We start from the raw sequence: 18,906 nt of genomic DNA on the forward strand, positions 1-18,906 counted from the left end.
CATTCAGGGGATAGCCCTTAATTTGTGAAAAAGAAAAAGAAAAAAGTGTGCATTTTATAGAAGCAGCAGTTTAATTTCCTGGGCTTTGCAACTAAGCCAGAAAGGAAACAATATAAACCATGTGAGACATTACTTCAGTCAGCCCAGTACAGTTCACATTATTCCATTGAATTCAGTCAGCAGCATCCTTTTTACATGATCTAAGAAACTTTTTCTAATTTTCCCTCAAAAAAAATCCATCAACCCCCCCTGCATTTAAAGCAAAACTACTGCAGAGAAGTATTTTTAGTTGCTGTGAGTCACTGGAGCACCATGGGTCATATTCACCAGCTGGTCTAACTTGCTTTGTAGGAAAAGTGCTGTCAAGCGATACACCAGAAGAATACAATCAAATTATAAAATTGAGCAATCTGAGTACCTTTCCACTCTACTTCACCCCCCTCATTCCTTTCTCTTCTTTTTACCAGTCTTTCAAGCTGTTTGCTTCATATCTTGAACGAAGATGGTTTCCTGCCAAACATGCACGGTGGTGGTGGTGGGGGGGAGTGTTATTTATCAGCAAAAACTGATGGTATGGTAAAACTAAGCAGAACTTGCCTTGCAAACATAAGAATTGGTCCCCCAAAGATAGTAAGAAACCAGAATGTAACCAGACAGTGAGGCAGCTATCAGTAGAAAGCTGTTTGGCTCTTTTACCACTATTTTTGAAGTATTTGGGACCTGAAAACTCAGTTTGGAGTCTCATGGTATTTTGAAGTGCACCGATGTATCTTACTTCTCTTTGGGTGTGTATCTGTATTTTTAGGGGTTTAAATGAACATAAGGTTCATTCTGTCTCCTCCTGTCCTGGGATAAAGGAGAGCATGAGCAGTGTGGTTTTGTTTTGCTAGGGCTTTTCATTTAGTAATTGAAGTCCGGGCTGCTCTGTGTTTTATTAGAAAAATGAAGTTGAAAAAATGATTGAGGCAGTCATTCTTTAAAAAAACGCAGTTTTGTGAAAGCAAACCATAGCGCAGAAATTACTGGTTTCAAGGAAGGTTTCCTCAGGAAGGTTTCTCAGGGCTAGGATAGAATTTCTTGTTGAGAAGAAGCCCTGAAATGCTGCTGACTATGTTTTTAATTTTCTTCTTGCTGAGTTTTTAGAAACAAATGAAAAAGGGCAACTTTCAATGACAAATTAAGTGTTGTGAAAACCTTTCCAACCAGTCGTACCTGTTGCTTTCATCATATCTCAGATGCGGCTGTTTTCTAGAGCTGTTTTTACTGAGCCAGCCTTTATTTGTCTGCTTGATTGCTCAGCTCTCCAACAGAGAGGACAGGGAAACACTGAATGAAATAATCCAGCATGTGGGGAAGTGAGTTATGGTCTTCTTTCTAACAGAGTGGACCAATGGTGCCACCAAATAACTGACATAGAATGATACAACTCTGTTAAGTATGGGTATTTAACAGCAGCAGGTATCCTGCAGTTTACTGGTGTCTTTGAGTGCTTACAAGTAAATCACTGCAAAACAACTCAAGCTCGGCTGTTCTTAGGCTTCATGAGCTAAGCAGATCTCAACATGAGTTCTGCAAGGGAAGTTGAGGGATTGCAGGAAGAGCTGGTGATGATTTAGTTGTAATTCACTCTTCCCCGTCTGTCAGAACCGAGCTAGTGTTCCTGGCACAGAGTAAGGGGGACTACAAAAGTTGTCTGAGCCACAGGCCGATATAGTCTCATCCGAGGGTTGAATCTTTCTTCAAGTCAAATTACAACGGGAGCAAGTTTTAATTTACCTCCCCCAGGACTGAAGGAAAAGCCTGGTGTTTTCATAAGGATTTCGCTACTACGTAAGGTAGACCCTGTGTCACTCCAGCAGTGAGTGGCATAGGCTGGCTTCGGGGAGGCTTGTACGATTTGGATAACGCACTGTGGTTCTTTGAGATGCAATATGCCATGTAAATGTGTATCGCTCTTATCTGCGACAGGGTTGGGACTGTAGAAAACTTGAAATTAGATTCAGATCATTGTTATATCGTCTGAGAACAATGAGCCCCTTTCTTGTGCCCCTTTCCCAACTTACACCTCTCTTTTCCTGTTGGATAAAATGAAAAGGAAAAAGAGAAGAAAACAATTATTCACTTTTCAATTCTGCTTGAGACTCTTTTTTTAAAGACCCTGCTTTTGTGAGCTGAATCAGATGCTTGATAACAGAAAAAGCGTTGCTAACTAACGCGAGGTACAAAGAAACCCCTTCAGAGGGACACATGACCTCATCGACCGGATTACTCTATCACATGAATTCAGACTCCATCGCACACCCAAAATAAATGTTAGGCTCCGTCTGCAGTGAGGTGCTTTATTTGCCTCTCTTTGGCAGGACATATACTTTGCCAATGTCTTCCTCGGTTCCTGGGATTAAGCACGTATGGAAATTCAACACGAGGCAGATTTTCCTGGTTGCAAATAGCCTGCCATGCCCTTGAAAGCTTTTGGCCAGACTGTGCCTTTGGGCCGTCGCCTTCTGGGAACCTGTGAGCTCAGGCAGGGCTTTGCAGACACAGAACAAGTCTGGTTTTCGCTCAAGCTCCCGTTGTGTGTCTTGGTTTCATCGGGTGCTCAGAGCCTCAGCAGCCAGGAGCTGTGCTCTGGGGACGCTTGCCTGGTGGCACGCAGCACTCCCAAGACGAACTCTTTGCCAGAAGACAGCACATATCCCTCCCAAGCATGTAAGAAGCAACACCATCATGTTGTGTTGATGCTCTCAGGGTTCCCAGCACTACTGTCTGCCAGCACTTATCCTTAGCTCTTTACAGGCACTTTCTAGGAAGCCTGTGCCTGTTCTCTAACCAGGAGCCTTGCAATCCCAGCCTGGGTGCAAAGCTATAGCTTGCACTTCCTCCTATGAATGACGAGGAGGACACGAGAACAGTACAGCCTCCCACCCTGGCATGGTTGTGCTGGCTGAGGTATAGCAGCAGAGACCTGATGGTCTCCGAGCAAAGGCAAGAAAGGCTTCTGCAGATGTTGAAGGGAAATTAACTGAAATGGCAACATCCTGCCAAGTCACAAGCTAGAGGCATATTTAGTATAAGCCACATTGTACATAGCCAGGAGCCCAGGAGTATGCTGGAAACAACACAGCTGCAGCAGACTGAGATGTATCATTTATTTGTTTCAAATTATGTGCAAGTGACAATACATTACATGAGAGATTAAACACCAAGTTATGAGCATGAAATGAATAATTCTGCGTTATGGATCTAAGTCACTCAGCAATTATTCAATTCATTTCAAACTCACATAATTGTCTTAATTCCAGTGGCATCAAAAATGAGTTACTAGGAGCTTTCCGATTCCTGTGTTTAGTATGGGTCTCTTCCTGAGTCTGGTTGGCTATATATAACTATTACGTAATGCCACGTTGGATACTTCTTATGTAAACATTGGATGCAAAACAAGTGTGTTTAAACAGCCATAAGGCTCTGACAGTTCAAGAGAAGCTTGGATTCTGCAGATGTCCTTCCCTTAGGGCCTGATCCAGTACATGTGAATCTTTGATGGTTCCACATAACACTTGTCATACCTGTTGGTGGGGTAAGAGATGTTGCAAATCCTTATTCTTGAGGTTTTCCAATGGATATTTGTGAACATTTTGCTTAAGTGCGGGTCCAAGCCATTATAAATGCAGCTGGTCATAATCCAAGCTGTGCCTCTGCATTTTGATAAGGGGCAGCAGGTTTGTCAGCATGAATGGATAACTTCAAAGTCATCTGCAGGGGACAAAGCTGAGCAGTAATGACCCATTGCACATCCTGCAGGAGCTGTGCTTGGGCAATGAGCAGAGTGGCGAACGTGCAGCTTCTGCTGCAGCATCCATGGCACCGCATTGCTGGCTGTGTACATGGGGACTTGAGCCATCACTGCACCCTCTCCACCACATCCCACTGCTTGGAGAAGGAGCATTCCCAGGTTTTTTCCAATACTTGGTTTGGGACTGAGTTTAGGAGCTGTCTCTTCCTGTGCACAAGTTTAAGCAGGTGGGGTTTAACTTATTACCCTAAATGAAGTACTGGAAGGAGCAAACCAGGTAGGGTAGTGCAGGGGCTGTGCTGATATCCTGCTGTGAAGTGGTCTGAGCTCTTCTCCCACTTGTGCCCGGTCACTGTAAGTGTGCTTTAGCCTCATACTGCCTGGCCTACCTCATTCTCCAGAAACCACCTCCCAGCAGCCAGGAGATGGGTACTGGTGGGTGTTCTCCTCCAGAGGGCTGGTTCTGCAGCAGTCCCAGTGGGGCTCATGGTGCTCAGGAAGGATGTCTTCAGCAGTGGAGGGAACTTACTCCTCTCAAATCTAATTTTTGGGATGTGATAGGTGTAGAATACACTCAGAATAGAAGTCTCCTTATAGTAACACAGAGTGTTGCCATGAGGCTAATCTTTTAATAATGTTAAACACAGGTTTGTTATTTAATTTCCTCCATCAGTGGCTGGCCTCTGGAATGGCTCCAAAGGAAGCATTGAGTTTACTCTATAAATAATTATATAGGCATAGCCTTAACAAGAGTATCATATGCCCAGCAGCCCTGAACAGCATGGTAGTTGTTTCAGAGCGGTTCTGTTATAACCAGAGTATACAATTTCCAAAGGCATTGCACTTGCCCTTTTCACCACCAGTCTTGTCTAGTGTCTATTTGTAGCCTATTTAGAAGGTGACTGTGATTAACCTCCTTGGTAAAAACTGTAGCCCCTTGGCTATTCTTGTTTATATTAGAGGATGCTAGGGCTTCAGCATACATGCATTAAGAGACCACTTCTGGCACAAAGACCTTAAAATTTAAGCAGAAAATTGTGGGAAGAGGGAGAATCTTTTACACAGTGAGTCAACTGATGACTCTCTCTAGAGTTATGGTGGGAAATTCTAAAGGGATTAAGCAATTTCAGTTATTTGCACCTTGTATAGGATGCAAATTTCCCATAGACTTCTTAGGAGTCAAGATCTTAATCGACTTGGCTAAGCTTACTCCAGAAATTAGGAGCAATCTCAGGTCTCCCCAGTGCCAGTGCAGTGCCATTTCCACACTCCTGGCATTCCTCTGAATTGCTGCTCCTTAGTTGCAGCAGCAATATGTTCAGACAGGATTTCTTTAGGTTTCTCATCATCAGCTGTGAAATTCCTAAGAAACATAAATCAAAAAAGTCTTTAGGACTCTGGAACTGAAAGGCACGTCTTGGTCGTTGAGTTCAGTATCCTGTTATTGCAGGCACCTCCTCACATAATCTCTTTTTCACTTCTGTTTAGTTATTGCAAGTTTCCATCAGTCATTTTTCACCCACTGTATCTCTGCCAGTTGACTTCATTTTTCATTTCTTATGGTTATTGCTCATTATATCTAATACTTTATTGATCAAAGGTGTTACTGATACTGGGAAGGAGACCACTTCTGATCTCTGAACTTTTGCTCTGCTTTGAAAAACAGCCAAACCCGTTGTTTGGTTTGGAAACGTATGTTCTCTCTCTGAGATATTGAACAATGTTAGGGTCTAGAGAGAGTTTCTATGGCTAAGAATACGAAACTCTTGAGGCAAAGCAGTTTATAATGGAATAATCATGCTAATTTAACTCAAAATAGTCACCGTACAACAGAAGATTGAGTCTCTCGTGGGGATCCTTTTATGTTTATCATTCAGAATTTACCATAGCTCTTTCACATTTTTTATGGATGTTGGCTTCAGTGGGTTATTTTTCTCCCCCTTTGTGGTACTGTCATGCTGATGCCTTTGAAACATGAGCCTTTGCTAAATTCTAAATTGTACACAAAGCAATTAATTAAAATTCCTTCCAAAACAACCTTGGCAAAGTCCTGTCTATATGCTGCTTTGCAGCCAAGGTAGAATGGGAGGAGACTAAAATGAATCCAAATGGTTTCATTTAAGGATGACGTACAGTAGGATCTGTGAACCAGAAACAGTACAGCTTCCCCCAAGCAGAAATGTCATTAAGAGCTGAAGCCGAAGATGAAAAATTAACTGGAGTGAAGAGTTCAGGATTAGCTGAGTGATGTTTAATGCAGGACCTCAGGGGCTGGATGGGGCAAAAAAAAGTCTGTGCATCTGGTTTTGCTGCTACTCTTTGATACAGTCTGAGGTATAAATCTGAATGCAATTCAGATGATCACAGGACTGACTGCAGGGTTCATTTTTAGTACTCTACAATTTGTTTTGATTATATTAGTAAGTACTGCGGCATGGAGGAGGCCCTCAAATCACCATTTTTGAAAGTGGCGTGTTCTTGAACTGCACCATCAAAATGCATGAGGCATGCATTCTGCACATTAAAACCTAATCCATGAGCGCTCAGAAATCAATCATGAATTAACTGTGCAGATCAGCTCACATCTCCGCATGCAAAATGACCATATTTATAAGTGTTCTCAGTCCCGTGAAGGGGGCTCCTTGTAAATATGCAGTGCTAGAACTAGATGAGACACAGATGGCTTCAGGATGTATCCAGAGCTCTTAATTGTGGAAACTTACCCACATCACACACAAAATGCCAGTTTGCCCTTAAATAATAAAGATTTTAAGTTATAAAGGCAGAATTAAGAAAAGGAAAGTATGATATTGGGGTCTGGTGCTGGGAGGTGCTGAGAAAGACAGAAGTATGGGCATGTGGTTGAACAACTGATGGGGCTCCAGAAACCTGGATCCTACTTCCAGCTTCGTCAGTCTTGCCCTGGGTAAAATACTTGGGCTTAGATCCAGAGGCTTCTAGGGGCTTAGGTCTCTCGAGCTTGGCCTGTCTGTGCCTCACTTTTTCGTACTTAAAATAGAGGAATTAGGCTTAGCTTGTTCGCTATGATTATAAAACCTTTGGAGAAAAGGCTTTCTACCACTCCTGCAGTGCGCAGGAGTGCCGTGGGGCCCTCTTTTTGGAGTTACAAATGACTCTGAATCACTTCTGTAATGGAAAGTGGATTTTGGTACCTATACCTTGTAGCTTTAGATCTTTGTTTCTCTAGTTAAATGAGTACTTTTCAAAGCTTCCTTCCCAGCTGTTTGCCTTCTGCCTCTTTCTCCCAACAGTAGTTCCAGAGGGTGTTTTCTACCTCTTTCTCACGGTTGTTGGACATCCACAGACAGCAAGATCCTTTCAGCAAATGCTTTTCTTTCCTTTTAACTTTCAGGAATTAGTTCAGTGTGCAGATCTGGAGGTAGGTGGAAAAGGCATTCAAATCTGGGCTGTTGCATTTGGCATTTGTAAAAGAGGGGAGTCACTGGGTCTGGTTCCATAGTTTGTTTGGGAGTTTTCCAGATTTGGGGTTTCTTTTCAGTTTTGAAAAAAATGGATAAATACCTCCCTACAGAAATGTAGAGATGTTATAGAATTCCCTAGAATACATGCAGGACAGTTTTCTCCATGAGCTGACTATGGGGATAGAAGTGAAGTTGTTTTAATAAAAATTAGAAATAAGTCTTCACTGTGTAACTCAGAAACTGGATGGATTATAGCTTATGGCACTGCATTTTATCTGATTCAGGGAATTGGTTTCTTTCTTTCTTCCCTGATAGTTATGATCCTGTTTTCCCTTCTTTCTGCAGGTGATTTAAGACTTTGAAGAAAAATTCTGAATTGAGTTTTTTTTCCTTGAAAGTTCATGTTCCAAGGTCCTATTCATATCTGTGGAGTCTGATGGGTGTTGAGCTAATTGCAAAATTTCTTTGCACCCGCCTTCTTTTTACTCTTGAATCTGTAAGCCTCAGAGAATCCCATGGATTTTCTGAATTACTGTAGAAGTGGCCTCCTTAAAAATCATTCCCCTTAGAACGACTGCAGTGTAAATAAAGAAAAAGATGCAATGATTTGGCTTTGATCTTTTCTTCAAGCTGCTGGAAAGATTCAGCGCTGATAGTTTAGGACTATTACGGATTTTAGCTCTCCACTGTGATTTAATGCAGTTTAACCTACGCTGAGTTTCCCTGCTGATTCCTTTGGCCTGTTGGATTTGGAAATGGAAAGAAAATGATTTTCTGTGTGTATGAATGTATGGAAACAGCAATGAAAGTTGATGAGGTCACAACTGCTCGTGTTTTGGCCTGCTGTGTCAAAACCTTCAGTCCCCCCAGTCTTTCTTTGAAAATATTTCAGTATACTTAGACTTAGTCCATCTGTGCTTGAGAAGAAGTCTAGAGCCTCAAGAGTCGCATGGTCTTGGCAAAGCTCTGTTATTAGCGCTTTTTCTTTAAAAGGTTACATCTTTTGAAGCCCTTCCTTGTAAAAATCCACTCTGGCAGCCAGCTTCCATTTATTAATCCGGTGTAACGGCACTGCTGGTATTGCTTGTAGAAAATGCACAACAGTTTCTTTCGTTAACAAATCACAGAAAGCTGTTTGGAGGTTAGCAATTTGCAAACCTAAAAATGGTCCATTTTGTGTTTTCAGTAGAGGGCTCTGACTCTGCTCCAGATGAGTCTTCCTCTCTGTCAGAATCTAGCCCATTACTTTTATTTGCCAGATTTTAACAAGATCTGTTTGAATCCAATATATGCTAAAAATATTTGATCCATTCCTGCTGGGAGGCTGGAAATATCTGTTTGGCTAGGAATTTTTTCATTTTTTCCACTCTTTTTACTCCTGCCTTCTTTAAGGCTAATTTCCAAGTCCTGACGTGTAGAAGGTGTCTGAGCAGATCTAATCAGCCTTCTGCCTTCTCTAAGGAAGGACAGCAAGAGATATTTTTTAACACCTCCATTTCTTCATTCGTGCAATCTGTTTTGATTGAAATCACACAGGGTTCTCATTTGCATATTTATCGCTCCCTGTGCCCATAAGTCATCTCACAGCTCTGCCACTCCTGAATTTACAAGAGAGATTGGAGTGGTACACCAGAATTGTCATCTAGGCAAACATTGATTTTGTTTCTCACTCCTTATGGTTTCCAACAAATGTGTCTTTGAGGAAGCAAAATATTCATATATTTTCTTTGCTTAGCATTCCCTGGGAGTCAGGACTCTAGGGCTGTTTTCAAGGTTGATTGAAAATTTACTATTAAGAGGAAACAAATTTCTAATTAAATGGAAAGATCCTGAAACAGTTCTGATGTCACTTGGGAAAACAATGAAAGAAAGCAAATAAGTAAACAAAAAAATAACCCTAATTTTCTCAGCTTTTGACAACCAGAATGTGATGTGCTTTCAGACCCTCAGATGAAAGGGATTGCAGTGGAAATGAAAATTATTCCTTTTCTTTGTGCTATTGAAAATCCATCTTACTTCCACCATGTATTATTAAGAGTGTCACTTGCTAATGATCATGTTTTTAAGGAGTGTTTCTCTAGGAGTGGTCTCTTTTTTTCTCTTTGGATAACATCTAACATTTGCAGCTAGTGTTTATATAAGACAAGGACATATTTTCTTCTAAAACCCTTTCTGGGTCAGGCAGTACTGTGCAGATGCCATGATTAGCCTCTTAAATTTTTTAAACAGGCTAAAGAAACTCTAAAGTCAATATTAGCATGTCTAGAGCCAGCCAAGATATAGGAGTGCAGTGGAGACAGCAAGTTTAGGCCATGGCTGGGATGAAAAAACGTGCATTATCTTTATGCTCTTGTGACTGGAGCTGATGGGCATTTCCACAGCCTCCACCAGGGCAAAATGCTGGGTCTGCACGGTGTTCCTGCCTCGCAGCTGGCAGGGGAGCCTTGCTTTTCTCTGTTGCTTTAAAAACCAGGGTCCAGGTCGTATCCTGTGCTCTATACAAAAATGTTCCTGACTAATTTATTTAATTCCTCAAGCATTTGTCTAAGGTTATAACAGTGTGGTGCTGAGACAGTAGCATAGACTGTGGAAGTACCTAGATGAGCCTGTGTCTTATGCCTTCACTGAAAGTCCATTCTGCTTGCAGAGGTTCAAAGCTTTCTACGCTGCTACTGCTCCAGTGGCTGAGCCATTGCCAAACACCCTTTCCGCATGTCCCTTAGGTACAGAGAGCACTTTTCTCAGAGAGAGATTGACATCTTTAACCCAGACACCTAGAACAAGATTTTCAGACATACCACTTTTTGAGTTTATGTGCTTCAAAGGAGAGCTTGCACAATTAAAAAAAAAAAAAAAAAAAAAAGCACTTATGATGATGGCTTGTGCGTCCAGAGTTAGCAATAAGGGCTTCCTTGCACAGCCTGTAGCTGCACGAGCTGTGCTTAGCTAGGTAAGGCTACCTATGGGTTCTTGGAAGTAAAGGTGTGCACAGTGGGTCTCAGATGACTCTGAGAGATACCCACAGGAATTTGGTTTTTATCCAGTGCCAGTACACAACTCAGTGAGTGACATGGCTGCAAAATTCAGTCCGGCAGGAAGTTGAACACTCCTGACCCAGGAAAATTAAGATGGGTGTGAGAGAACACAGCACCTTTTGTTATTATTTGTATTGTGGTTGTGCCTAAGGGAACAGGCATAAGCTCCCAGGTGTGAGATGCTGTGCAAAGACCTAAAAGATAATCTTTGTCCAATGATCCAAGAGGGTAATGACAATAGGAAGATGCCCATGATCAAATGGGAAAAAGGGAGCAGCCAGACTTTATTGTTCTGTGTTATAAGCAGAAGGTTTTGCAGACCAACCACATAACCACTGACAAGGTTTTTGAAGCAGTGAGTGTGGTAGGAAGATATAAGAGGGGCACAATTTGCAGGGAGGGATAATACTTCTTATTAGACAAATTGCTTGTTAAAAATGGACACATTCCTGGGCACCCAAACCCTTCAGCATGTCTAAGAGACATGCCCCAAGCATCACCCCGCTCCTTTTGTATACATCACAGCAAGGCCAAGCTCATGATGAGAAAGGTCGTCTTCTTTTGCAAAGTCTTGCTGTAAGGCTTTTAGGCGCCTGTAATTAAAAACAATCCAGCAGCTGATGTCTGCAAAGAAAATACAGAGAGGATGTCTCCAATAGGTGGTATGTCTGCTGCTTTTGAATACAATCTAATGGGGAGTGTTCTGAAGGGAAAAAGATGGGGAAAAGTGAAGGATCAACAAAGCCTGACAATTGCTGTGGCTTCTATTTCTCTCTAGAAAGGTCTGCTCCTGGGTGGTCCTTCATGTCCTGAGCTGTTGTGTAGATATGTTTGAGGGATGGGAGTTGGAGAAGGGTGTCATCTTTGTAGTTCCAGCCAAAAATACGGCTAATGTATAAATAATTGTATGAAGGTGTCCTGTTCTGTAGATCTCAGATCTAGCACTGGAGCTCAGCTTATCAAGCTGGGTCCTAGGCAGATCTGATGAAAAACACCTGATCTGAATTAGCTCAGACATTGCACTCTGTGTCAAAACACAGAGGTCACGGATCAGACTCCGGGGAATGCTTCTTCCAGACCACTCTTCATAAACTTCAAAAGGATGTTAGCCAAGATACATTAAGTCTTCCGGTATCATCTGTAGGTTGAGAGTTTTGGCTGACTAATGTGATGAATATCCAGTAAAACTAATGGTGTCCATGTGGCTTTAATCAATAGCGAAGGTAACAGTGACAGTGGCTCTTGTCAGAAGCAGGTTTTTCATTTTCCAGGCATAGTCCAGAATCGCGGTTTGTACTGTCATAAAATGATATGTAAACTCACAGCAGTCAGCGGAAAAACTACCAGCGACTTTCTTGGTTTGGACCGGGCCCATATTCTTGTAGACTGGGATTTACAAAAGCCATAGGGAAAGTGATGCTCAACTTTCACTGAAATTCAGTGAGTTAGATGCACAGCTGCTTCCAGTTTGTTCCATTTACCCCTGGTGATGCATCTGTCAAGGAGCCTATCCCTTAAATAACTAGGTGAGGATTAGGCAGCAGTTTTACTATATAACCTTGTCTCAGGGCAAGAGGCGTATGGAAATCTCACTGCATGGAAAGCAATTTGCAAACCCCAAATGGGAGTGCTTGAAAGTAAAAATCTCACTTCAAAAACTGTCTTGAGCGCATTTCACGAACTGCAGCTCTATTGAGGGATTGAGCTGAGCCGCAAATGAGACCTGGACCCTGTCCTTTTCTGTTATTCTTTATTAGCTTCCTTGTGATCTCTTCTGGTGCAGACAAGGATTGCAGATGTATTTGAAGAAACAGGGTGTTAGAAATGACTAGGAACTGAATGCTTTTCCAAGACAAGCAAAAAGCATCTGCTGCTGCTTGTTTACTTCTGATTAATACCCCTATAAAAAGGAGGTAAAGCTCACTCTTTGTGAGCTCTGTTGTCTACACAGAAAATTAACTTCAGTAAAGTGCCTGTATTACTGCCACTGTTTTGCAAAAGCAGCTGGGATAGCATGGGAAAAAAATGATCCCTACAGTTTATGAGAAGCAGAAGGATAGAGGAAGCTGGTTTAGCATCTGACAAATGGGTTATCATCGAAACTGGTGTTTAGAGAAAAAATTGTTGTTTTGTTCATTACTGGAACAAAAAAAAAAGCTTGTAACCAATGAAAGCCGAGTCACTGACCTAACTGTTTAACCAAGCTTTTCTGGGAGTAGAAAGAAAAACAAATGTTAAGATGACATTTATTAAGTGTGCTTGTTTAGTCTGTCCATTAGCTGCCTTTGGTTCTCATTCTGCATGCTGAAGGGCCGATTCTGCGTGGAAGTCAATAGATGTCTTTCAGCCTTACTCTTTGCTCCCCTGACTCATATCATTTGAAATGAAGGGGTATGGATTGAGGAGGAAGAGGAAATATTGAAGCTAATTAACAAGAATGACTTTCAGGAAGAGCTATTACAGCCCAGCCAGGTGCTTGGGACCATAAGAGGGGTATTGTGTTATAGCTGATGAAAGATCAGAGGCTGGGAAGTGTTGCCTAATGAAAGGGCTAATTGGTTGCTAAAAAGGCTTTTTCACACCTGTATCAATGTAAAGCTTTCCCTTTCTCTTGAAGGACTTAGGTGATCAAAGGATTCCTTTTCCTTTTCTCCCTCTCCTCTTTTTTTTTAATTCTGTTAATATTTCCCTTCCTGCCCACCTGCCTGCTCTCTTATCCTTTGAAGTTTGCTGTAGCACACTATGGTTCAGCAGATTTCCTATATTCGGACTGATATTTCTTACAGTATGTTACCCTTGTTGGAGCCTCATCTGGGGTGATCTGCTGTGTCTCATTACTTTTATGCTAAAATATTGCTAGACTTGATGTGGACACTGACTCCAGAACCCTGAGCCTGCAGCGTTCTTCAGAAAGGTCCATTTATCTTCCTGCTGCGGGCAAATTAGCTTTATGGTGAGCCTATTATTGGCTATAAGCTCTGGAGTTCAGGTTCCCAAGCAGATTAAATTAAAGCATTTGGAAAAGGGCTGCGGTAGGCTTAGTGGTGCTGATATGCCTTTTGAAAGTGTCTCAAATTCTCAAGTGATCTAACTTTTGTTAGCCTGCAAGCAGTGGAGTAGTGGGGGAAGGGAATGCAGGCTTCTGACAATATCTGTATAATAAAAGAACATATGTTTTGTTTTTATGTATTTTTTTTGTTGTAGGTCCCTGCTCTGGGCCCTACATCTCTATATGAAAGTAGTGTTTTTGCATGAGGTGAGACTCGGCAGGCTGCTTTGCCCTAGTCTTCTGTTTGAGACAGTTAAACCTTCTTTACTCCATTATACTTGCTCTAAACTGGAAATAATAGTAGTTTCTTTCAAGATTGCTGTCTTGTTAGTTTTTGTTCACAAGCATGCTAAGATCCTGGAAGATAACGTACTGCGCTGTTGTTGTTTAAGTGCAAGTTCAGCAAGTTTGGGTTGAGTGAGATTATATGTTGAGTAGCACCTCAGCCAAGTTCTTTCAGGACATGGGCACGCGCAGTGTTGCAGACATTTTGTTGGGTGGTACAGCTGCTGTTCATCTCTTACACGGCTCCTTGTTGTTTTAGGGAACAACTGTACCAGGAAAGGAAAGGAAATCCAATTTGGTTTGAACTGGCTCTCCAATTTTGGCTCCAGACTACAAAGACCAAACAGAAATAAGACTCCATCAGCTTTCAGAAGGAACTGAACGCCACAATGGGACTCCCCACCCAGGTGCTGGCCTGTGTGATCTTAGCTTTGTTGTACCAGCATGCCAGTGGTGGACTCATCAAGCGAATTATCCGGCAGAAGCGGGAGACTGGGCTAAACGTGACCTTGCCAGAAGATAATCAGCCCGTGGTTTTTAACCATGTCTACAACATTAAATTACCTGTTGGCTCCCTTTGCTCTGTGGACCTGGATTCAGCTAGCGGCGATGCAGACCTGAAGGCAGAAATTGAGCCAGTCAAGCATTACGAGGAGCACACGGTGAACGAGGAGAACCAGATTGTCTTCACGCACCGGATCAACATTCCCCGCCGGGCTTGTGGCTGTGCCTCTGCTCCAGACATTAAGGATCTGCTGAGCAGACTAGAGGAGCTGGAGGGGCTGGTATCCTCCCTACGAGAGCAGTGTGCCAGTGGCGCTGGATGCTGTCCCGGTGCCCAAACAGCAGAAGGTAAGGCAGCCGGGGGAGCTGCTCTCCGGGAAACTCTCGTGCTGGCTGCAGCCCTTGTTTAGAATAGATACTAGAATCTGTTTCAAGAATGAGCAAAAGTCAACCTGTTAAATTTGAAACGTAATCAAAATTGGGAATGCGTCTGGCCAGCTTGCAAGATGTGTTCATTCACAGTTTTGCAGTTTAATGTATCTGTGGGTCAGAGCTCTGCCTGAGCACTGGTCAGCCACACTATTGCTGCAGCACTGAGCGTGTATGGTGCTTGGGCAAGGTGACAGTCAGCATCAGAGCTAAGATTAAACTCATACAGTCCAATCTCTTGGCTCTGCATTTATCCCCTTGAATAGGCTGCTAGTGTAACTATTTTTGTTTCCAAGTTTTCTCTAATAGAGACCAATAAAAATACAACAAGGCATAGACTATAGATGAATACTAGTGAGAACAAATGATTTGAGAGAAAAAAACATAGTATCCTTCCTGCTGTTTTTCAAACTGAGGTAAGAGACTGGTCATACAAGAGAGAAAGCAGAGATCTTCTCAGTAGTAATCTATCCCCCTGAGCACAGAACCAGTCTCAGTGCCAATGGTACAACATACTGCCTGGCTTTTTATGTTTTGGAGTGAATTGGTGAATAATGCTTCATGGTGCATGCTCTCATGAAGCTGTCTGCAAAGCTGCTCTGTCAGTGGAAAAGGGTTTTGAGAAGGGCAGACAAATCCAACACGCTAATTTGCCAAGTAGTTGGCAGGGGCTCTTCCCTGTCAGTAGTGTGAATTAAACTGTTCTTGGTAAATTAAATCTCATAAGAAAAAGGAGGAGGTATTTTGGTTCAAAAGCTTTGGCAAATCTCTAAAGAGACATGTCCTGCAGGGATCTGGGAAAATCAGACCCCTTTTAGGTAACTCCAGTAAGGGACCCAAAGGCTGAATATCTCCTGACTGCTTTAGAAACGTTACCCTGTTTGTTATAGTTTCTCACTGTTTAGTTTTTCTCAAACTGTTGTTGGACTGTTTGGGCCTGGCAGTAGGAGCAGGGAGATGAAGTGCAAGAAGCTATTTTCTGGGTGCTGGTGGTACAGCACACAGCAACAGATTTCTAAATCTTTGTAAACCTTTTGGATGCACCTCCAAACCCCCTGGACTGAAATGGGCATTGTATCCAATGTCACCGGCACATTTCTGCCACCATGATCATTTTTATTTTTCAGGGGGAAGATGTAGCAACAGGCACCACGACCTGTGGCTGGCTGTCCTCGCTGTTCAGCAAAGGCGCTAATCTGTATAACTCTGCCCCACGCGGCATGGTGGGGATGGAGTGTGTGTTGCACTGGTCTGACACAACCCAGAGCCAATGGGGGTAACAGGTTTTCTGATTCGTTGGTACAGGTCGCCTGGACACAACACCCTATTGCGGTGGACATGGAAACTACAGCACCGAGATCTGCGGCTGCATTTGTGAGCCTGGCTGGAAAGGCCCCAACTGCTCCGAACCCAACTGCCCGCGCAACTGCTTGAACAGGGGCCGCTGCGTCCGTGGCAAGTGCATCTGTGACGAAGGCTTCACTGGTGAGGACTGTGGCCAGGCCACCTGCCCGTCGGACTGTAACGACCAAGGCAAGTGCGTCGATGGGGTTTGTGTGTGCTTTGAGGGGTACACGGGCGCAGACTGCGGCGAGGAGCTCTGCCCCCAGGGGTGCAGCGTGCATGGGAAGTGTGTGAGCGGGCAGTGCGTGTGCAACGAGGGCTTCACCGGCGAGGACTGCAGCGAGCCTCTCTGCCCCAACAACTGCAACAACCGCGGGCGCTGCGTGGACGACGAGTGCGTCTGCGACGAGGGCTACACTGGCGAAGACTGCAACGAGCTCATCTGCCCCAACGATTGCTTTGACCGCGGGCGCTGTGTCAACGGGACCTGCTTCTGCGAGGAGGGCTACACCGGGGAGGACTGCGGGGATCTGACTTGCCCCAACAATTGCAACAACAACGGTCGCTGCGAGAATGGGCTGTGTGTCTGTCGCGTGGGCTTCGTGGGGGACGACTGCAGTGAAAGGAGGTGCCCAAAAGACTGCAGCAACCGTGGGCGCTGTGTCAACGGGCAGTGCGTGTGCCACGAGGGCTACCTGGGCGAAGACTGCGGAGAGCTGCGCTGCCCCAACGACTGCCACAACCGCGGGCGCTGCGTCAACGGGCAGTGCGTGTGCGACGAGGGATTCATCGGGGAAGACTGCGGTGAGCTGCGGTGCCCCAACGATTGCCACAACCGCGGGCGTTGCGTCAATGGGCAGTGTGTGTGCGACGAGGGATTCATCGGGGATGACTGCGGTGAACTGCGGTGCCCCAACGATTGCAACAACCACGGGCGCTGTGTCAACGGGCAGTGTGTGTGCGATGAGGGGTACACAGGGGAGGACTGTGGGGAGCTGCGGTGCCCTGAAGACTGCCACAACCGAGGCCAGTGCGTAGAGGGGCAGTGTGTGTGTGACAATGGCTTCACTGGGGATGACTGTGGGGAGCTGGCCTGCCCCAACAACTGCAACCACCGTGGGCGCTGTGTCAACGGGCAGTGTGTGTGCGAAGAAGGGTTCACAGGAGAGGACTGCAGCCAACGGCGCTGCCCCAACGACTGCCATGGCCGGGGCCGCTGTGTCGATGGACGGTGCATGTGCGAGGAAGGCTTTGTCGGGGACGACTGCCGTGAACGTTCCTGCCCCAACAACTGCAACAACGTGGGACGCTGTGTCGAGGGACAGTGCATCTGTGAGGATGGTTACATAGGGGACGACTGTTCTGATGGTAGGTTGTAATGTCCATTTCAACCCGCTTCCCTTGGGTAATGTCTGTGTTCATCCAGCAGTGTAGGAGGCTCTATGAACCCTTCTGTGTAGCTGGACCTTGGTTCCACTTTATCATAGTCCAAACAACTGAATCAGTGGAGTCACAGCACCCAGAGCAAGGTCTTGGCCTCCCCTACTTGTCAGGGCTATGTGGGGTAGTCCTTGCTGGTGTCTTTTGGTGGCCAGTAAGCTGATAATGGTAGTGCTATCAGTTTGTTATCTCCAAGCTTGCTCCCACTGCAATGTCACTGGAGCGGTAGCTAGTGCTGACTGGGGGTTTGTCACCCTTACCTTTCAGTTTCTCATAACACCTCTTTATGCTAAGAAGATTCATCCCCCAAAAAACATTCTGACTATGGAGAAGAAGGAGATGAATGCAGAATCTTCTTCCTAGGTTCTCAGCAGTATTAGTCAAAAGAATACAGAGAAAACTTATACTGAAAAATAAGGCTCTGCAGGAATGAAGTAATGTGGAAAATGAACTTCAGGGAATAAATAGCCTAGGTATCAAATGTTTCTGACAGCCAGCTTCTGCTTCCTATTCCAATGCTGGATTGGTACAAAAGGGATTTGCACTTGAGGTGCCATCACTATTGTAGGAGCAGAAAACAAACACATGGCACTGAAAATACATGAACAGGCTCCAATGGCTCAGTGGTTTTGCTGTGAAGGTAGATCTCTCTGAGCTGGAACCCTTGCGGAGTCAGAGGGTGTAATGGAGGCAAGGCAAACTCATAAAATAACCTTGTCCTATCTGACTTATCAGTGTGAGGCAGCTGTCACAATAGGATGGCCAGATGTTCCAAGCATTATAGTGCAAGCTTTCAGGGTTACTGGGGCCTTGGCTATCTCTCAGCTGGTCAGATGCATTTTTCTAAGTAAAGCAAAATTTGATTATGTATTTTTTAAGTGTTTTCTTACTCATACTGTTGGGTTTGACAAAGTTTGTAGTAAAATTACAGAATCAGCTGGAGTGGAAACCTAGCTATAAAGCTACATGCTTAGTTTCCCAGGACCGCTGACTGTATAGAAGTTGATAGAAAATTTTTGCAGCTAGATAATGACAGACGTTACACTATAAAGGAGATAGTTTTCTTTAGGAGATCCCTGAGGAGTAATTTTGGAACTGAAGTCTTTGTAGAGTAATCAAGGAGTACTTTGAGGGCGGGAACATTATAAAAGATAATGAATACCCTTGAAAAGAAATTCCCATATTTTATCTCCTCCTGCTGGAAGACTCCCAAGCCACATTTTGTGCTCTGCGTGTGCAAATGTGGAGTAATTCACTGGAAGTATTTAGAAAAATAATCACGTTTTATTTCACTTCGGAAAATCCATGCAATTCTGCATATGCAAAGCCCAGGACTTTCAGCTATAAAATCATGTGTTGCTGGCAGTTGACTTAACCGAATCCCTAAGGAGCCTGCTAGAGTAGTCATCTGCATCAGTCTTGTGCATTAGCCACCAGAGGAGGAGCTAGAACACAATGAGCTATAGGTTGCATGTGAGTGTGAGAGCAGAAATTGGCCCGTGACTTTTGGAAATGTCTGTAGTCTTCATCACTTGAACGTTCCTTTCTTCAGTTGGCTAATTTGTGTGACATGGCTTCTCCATT

General features: G+C 44.0%; 1 protein-coding gene across 7 annotated transcripts in view; it reads left to right on the top strand.

Moving 5' to 3' along the window:
* The window catches only part of TNC (tenascin C), a 75,273-nt gene that overhangs the window by 12,061 nt on the left and 44,306 nt on the right, over window positions 1–18,906 (top strand). For all 7 annotated transcript variants that reach the window (XM_067309361.1, XM_067309362.1, XM_067309364.1 and 4 more), the window contains exons 2-3: window positions 13,865–14,457; window positions 15,844–17,250. In XM_067309361.1, the coding sequence (XP_067165462.1) occupies window positions 13,995–14,457; window positions 15,844–17,250 (1,870 nt within the window). In that variant the 5' untranslated portion in view covers window positions 13,865–13,994. The remainder of the gene's footprint in view (window positions 1–13,864; window positions 14,458–15,843; window positions 17,251–18,906) is intronic.

This window comes from Apteryx mantelli, chromosome 21 (assembly GCF_036417845.1).
Source record: "Apteryx mantelli isolate bAptMan1 chromosome 21, bAptMan1.hap1, whole genome shotgun sequence".
Classification (NCBI taxonomy): domain Eukaryota; kingdom Metazoa; phylum Chordata; class Aves; order Apterygiformes; family Apterygidae; genus Apteryx; species Apteryx mantelli.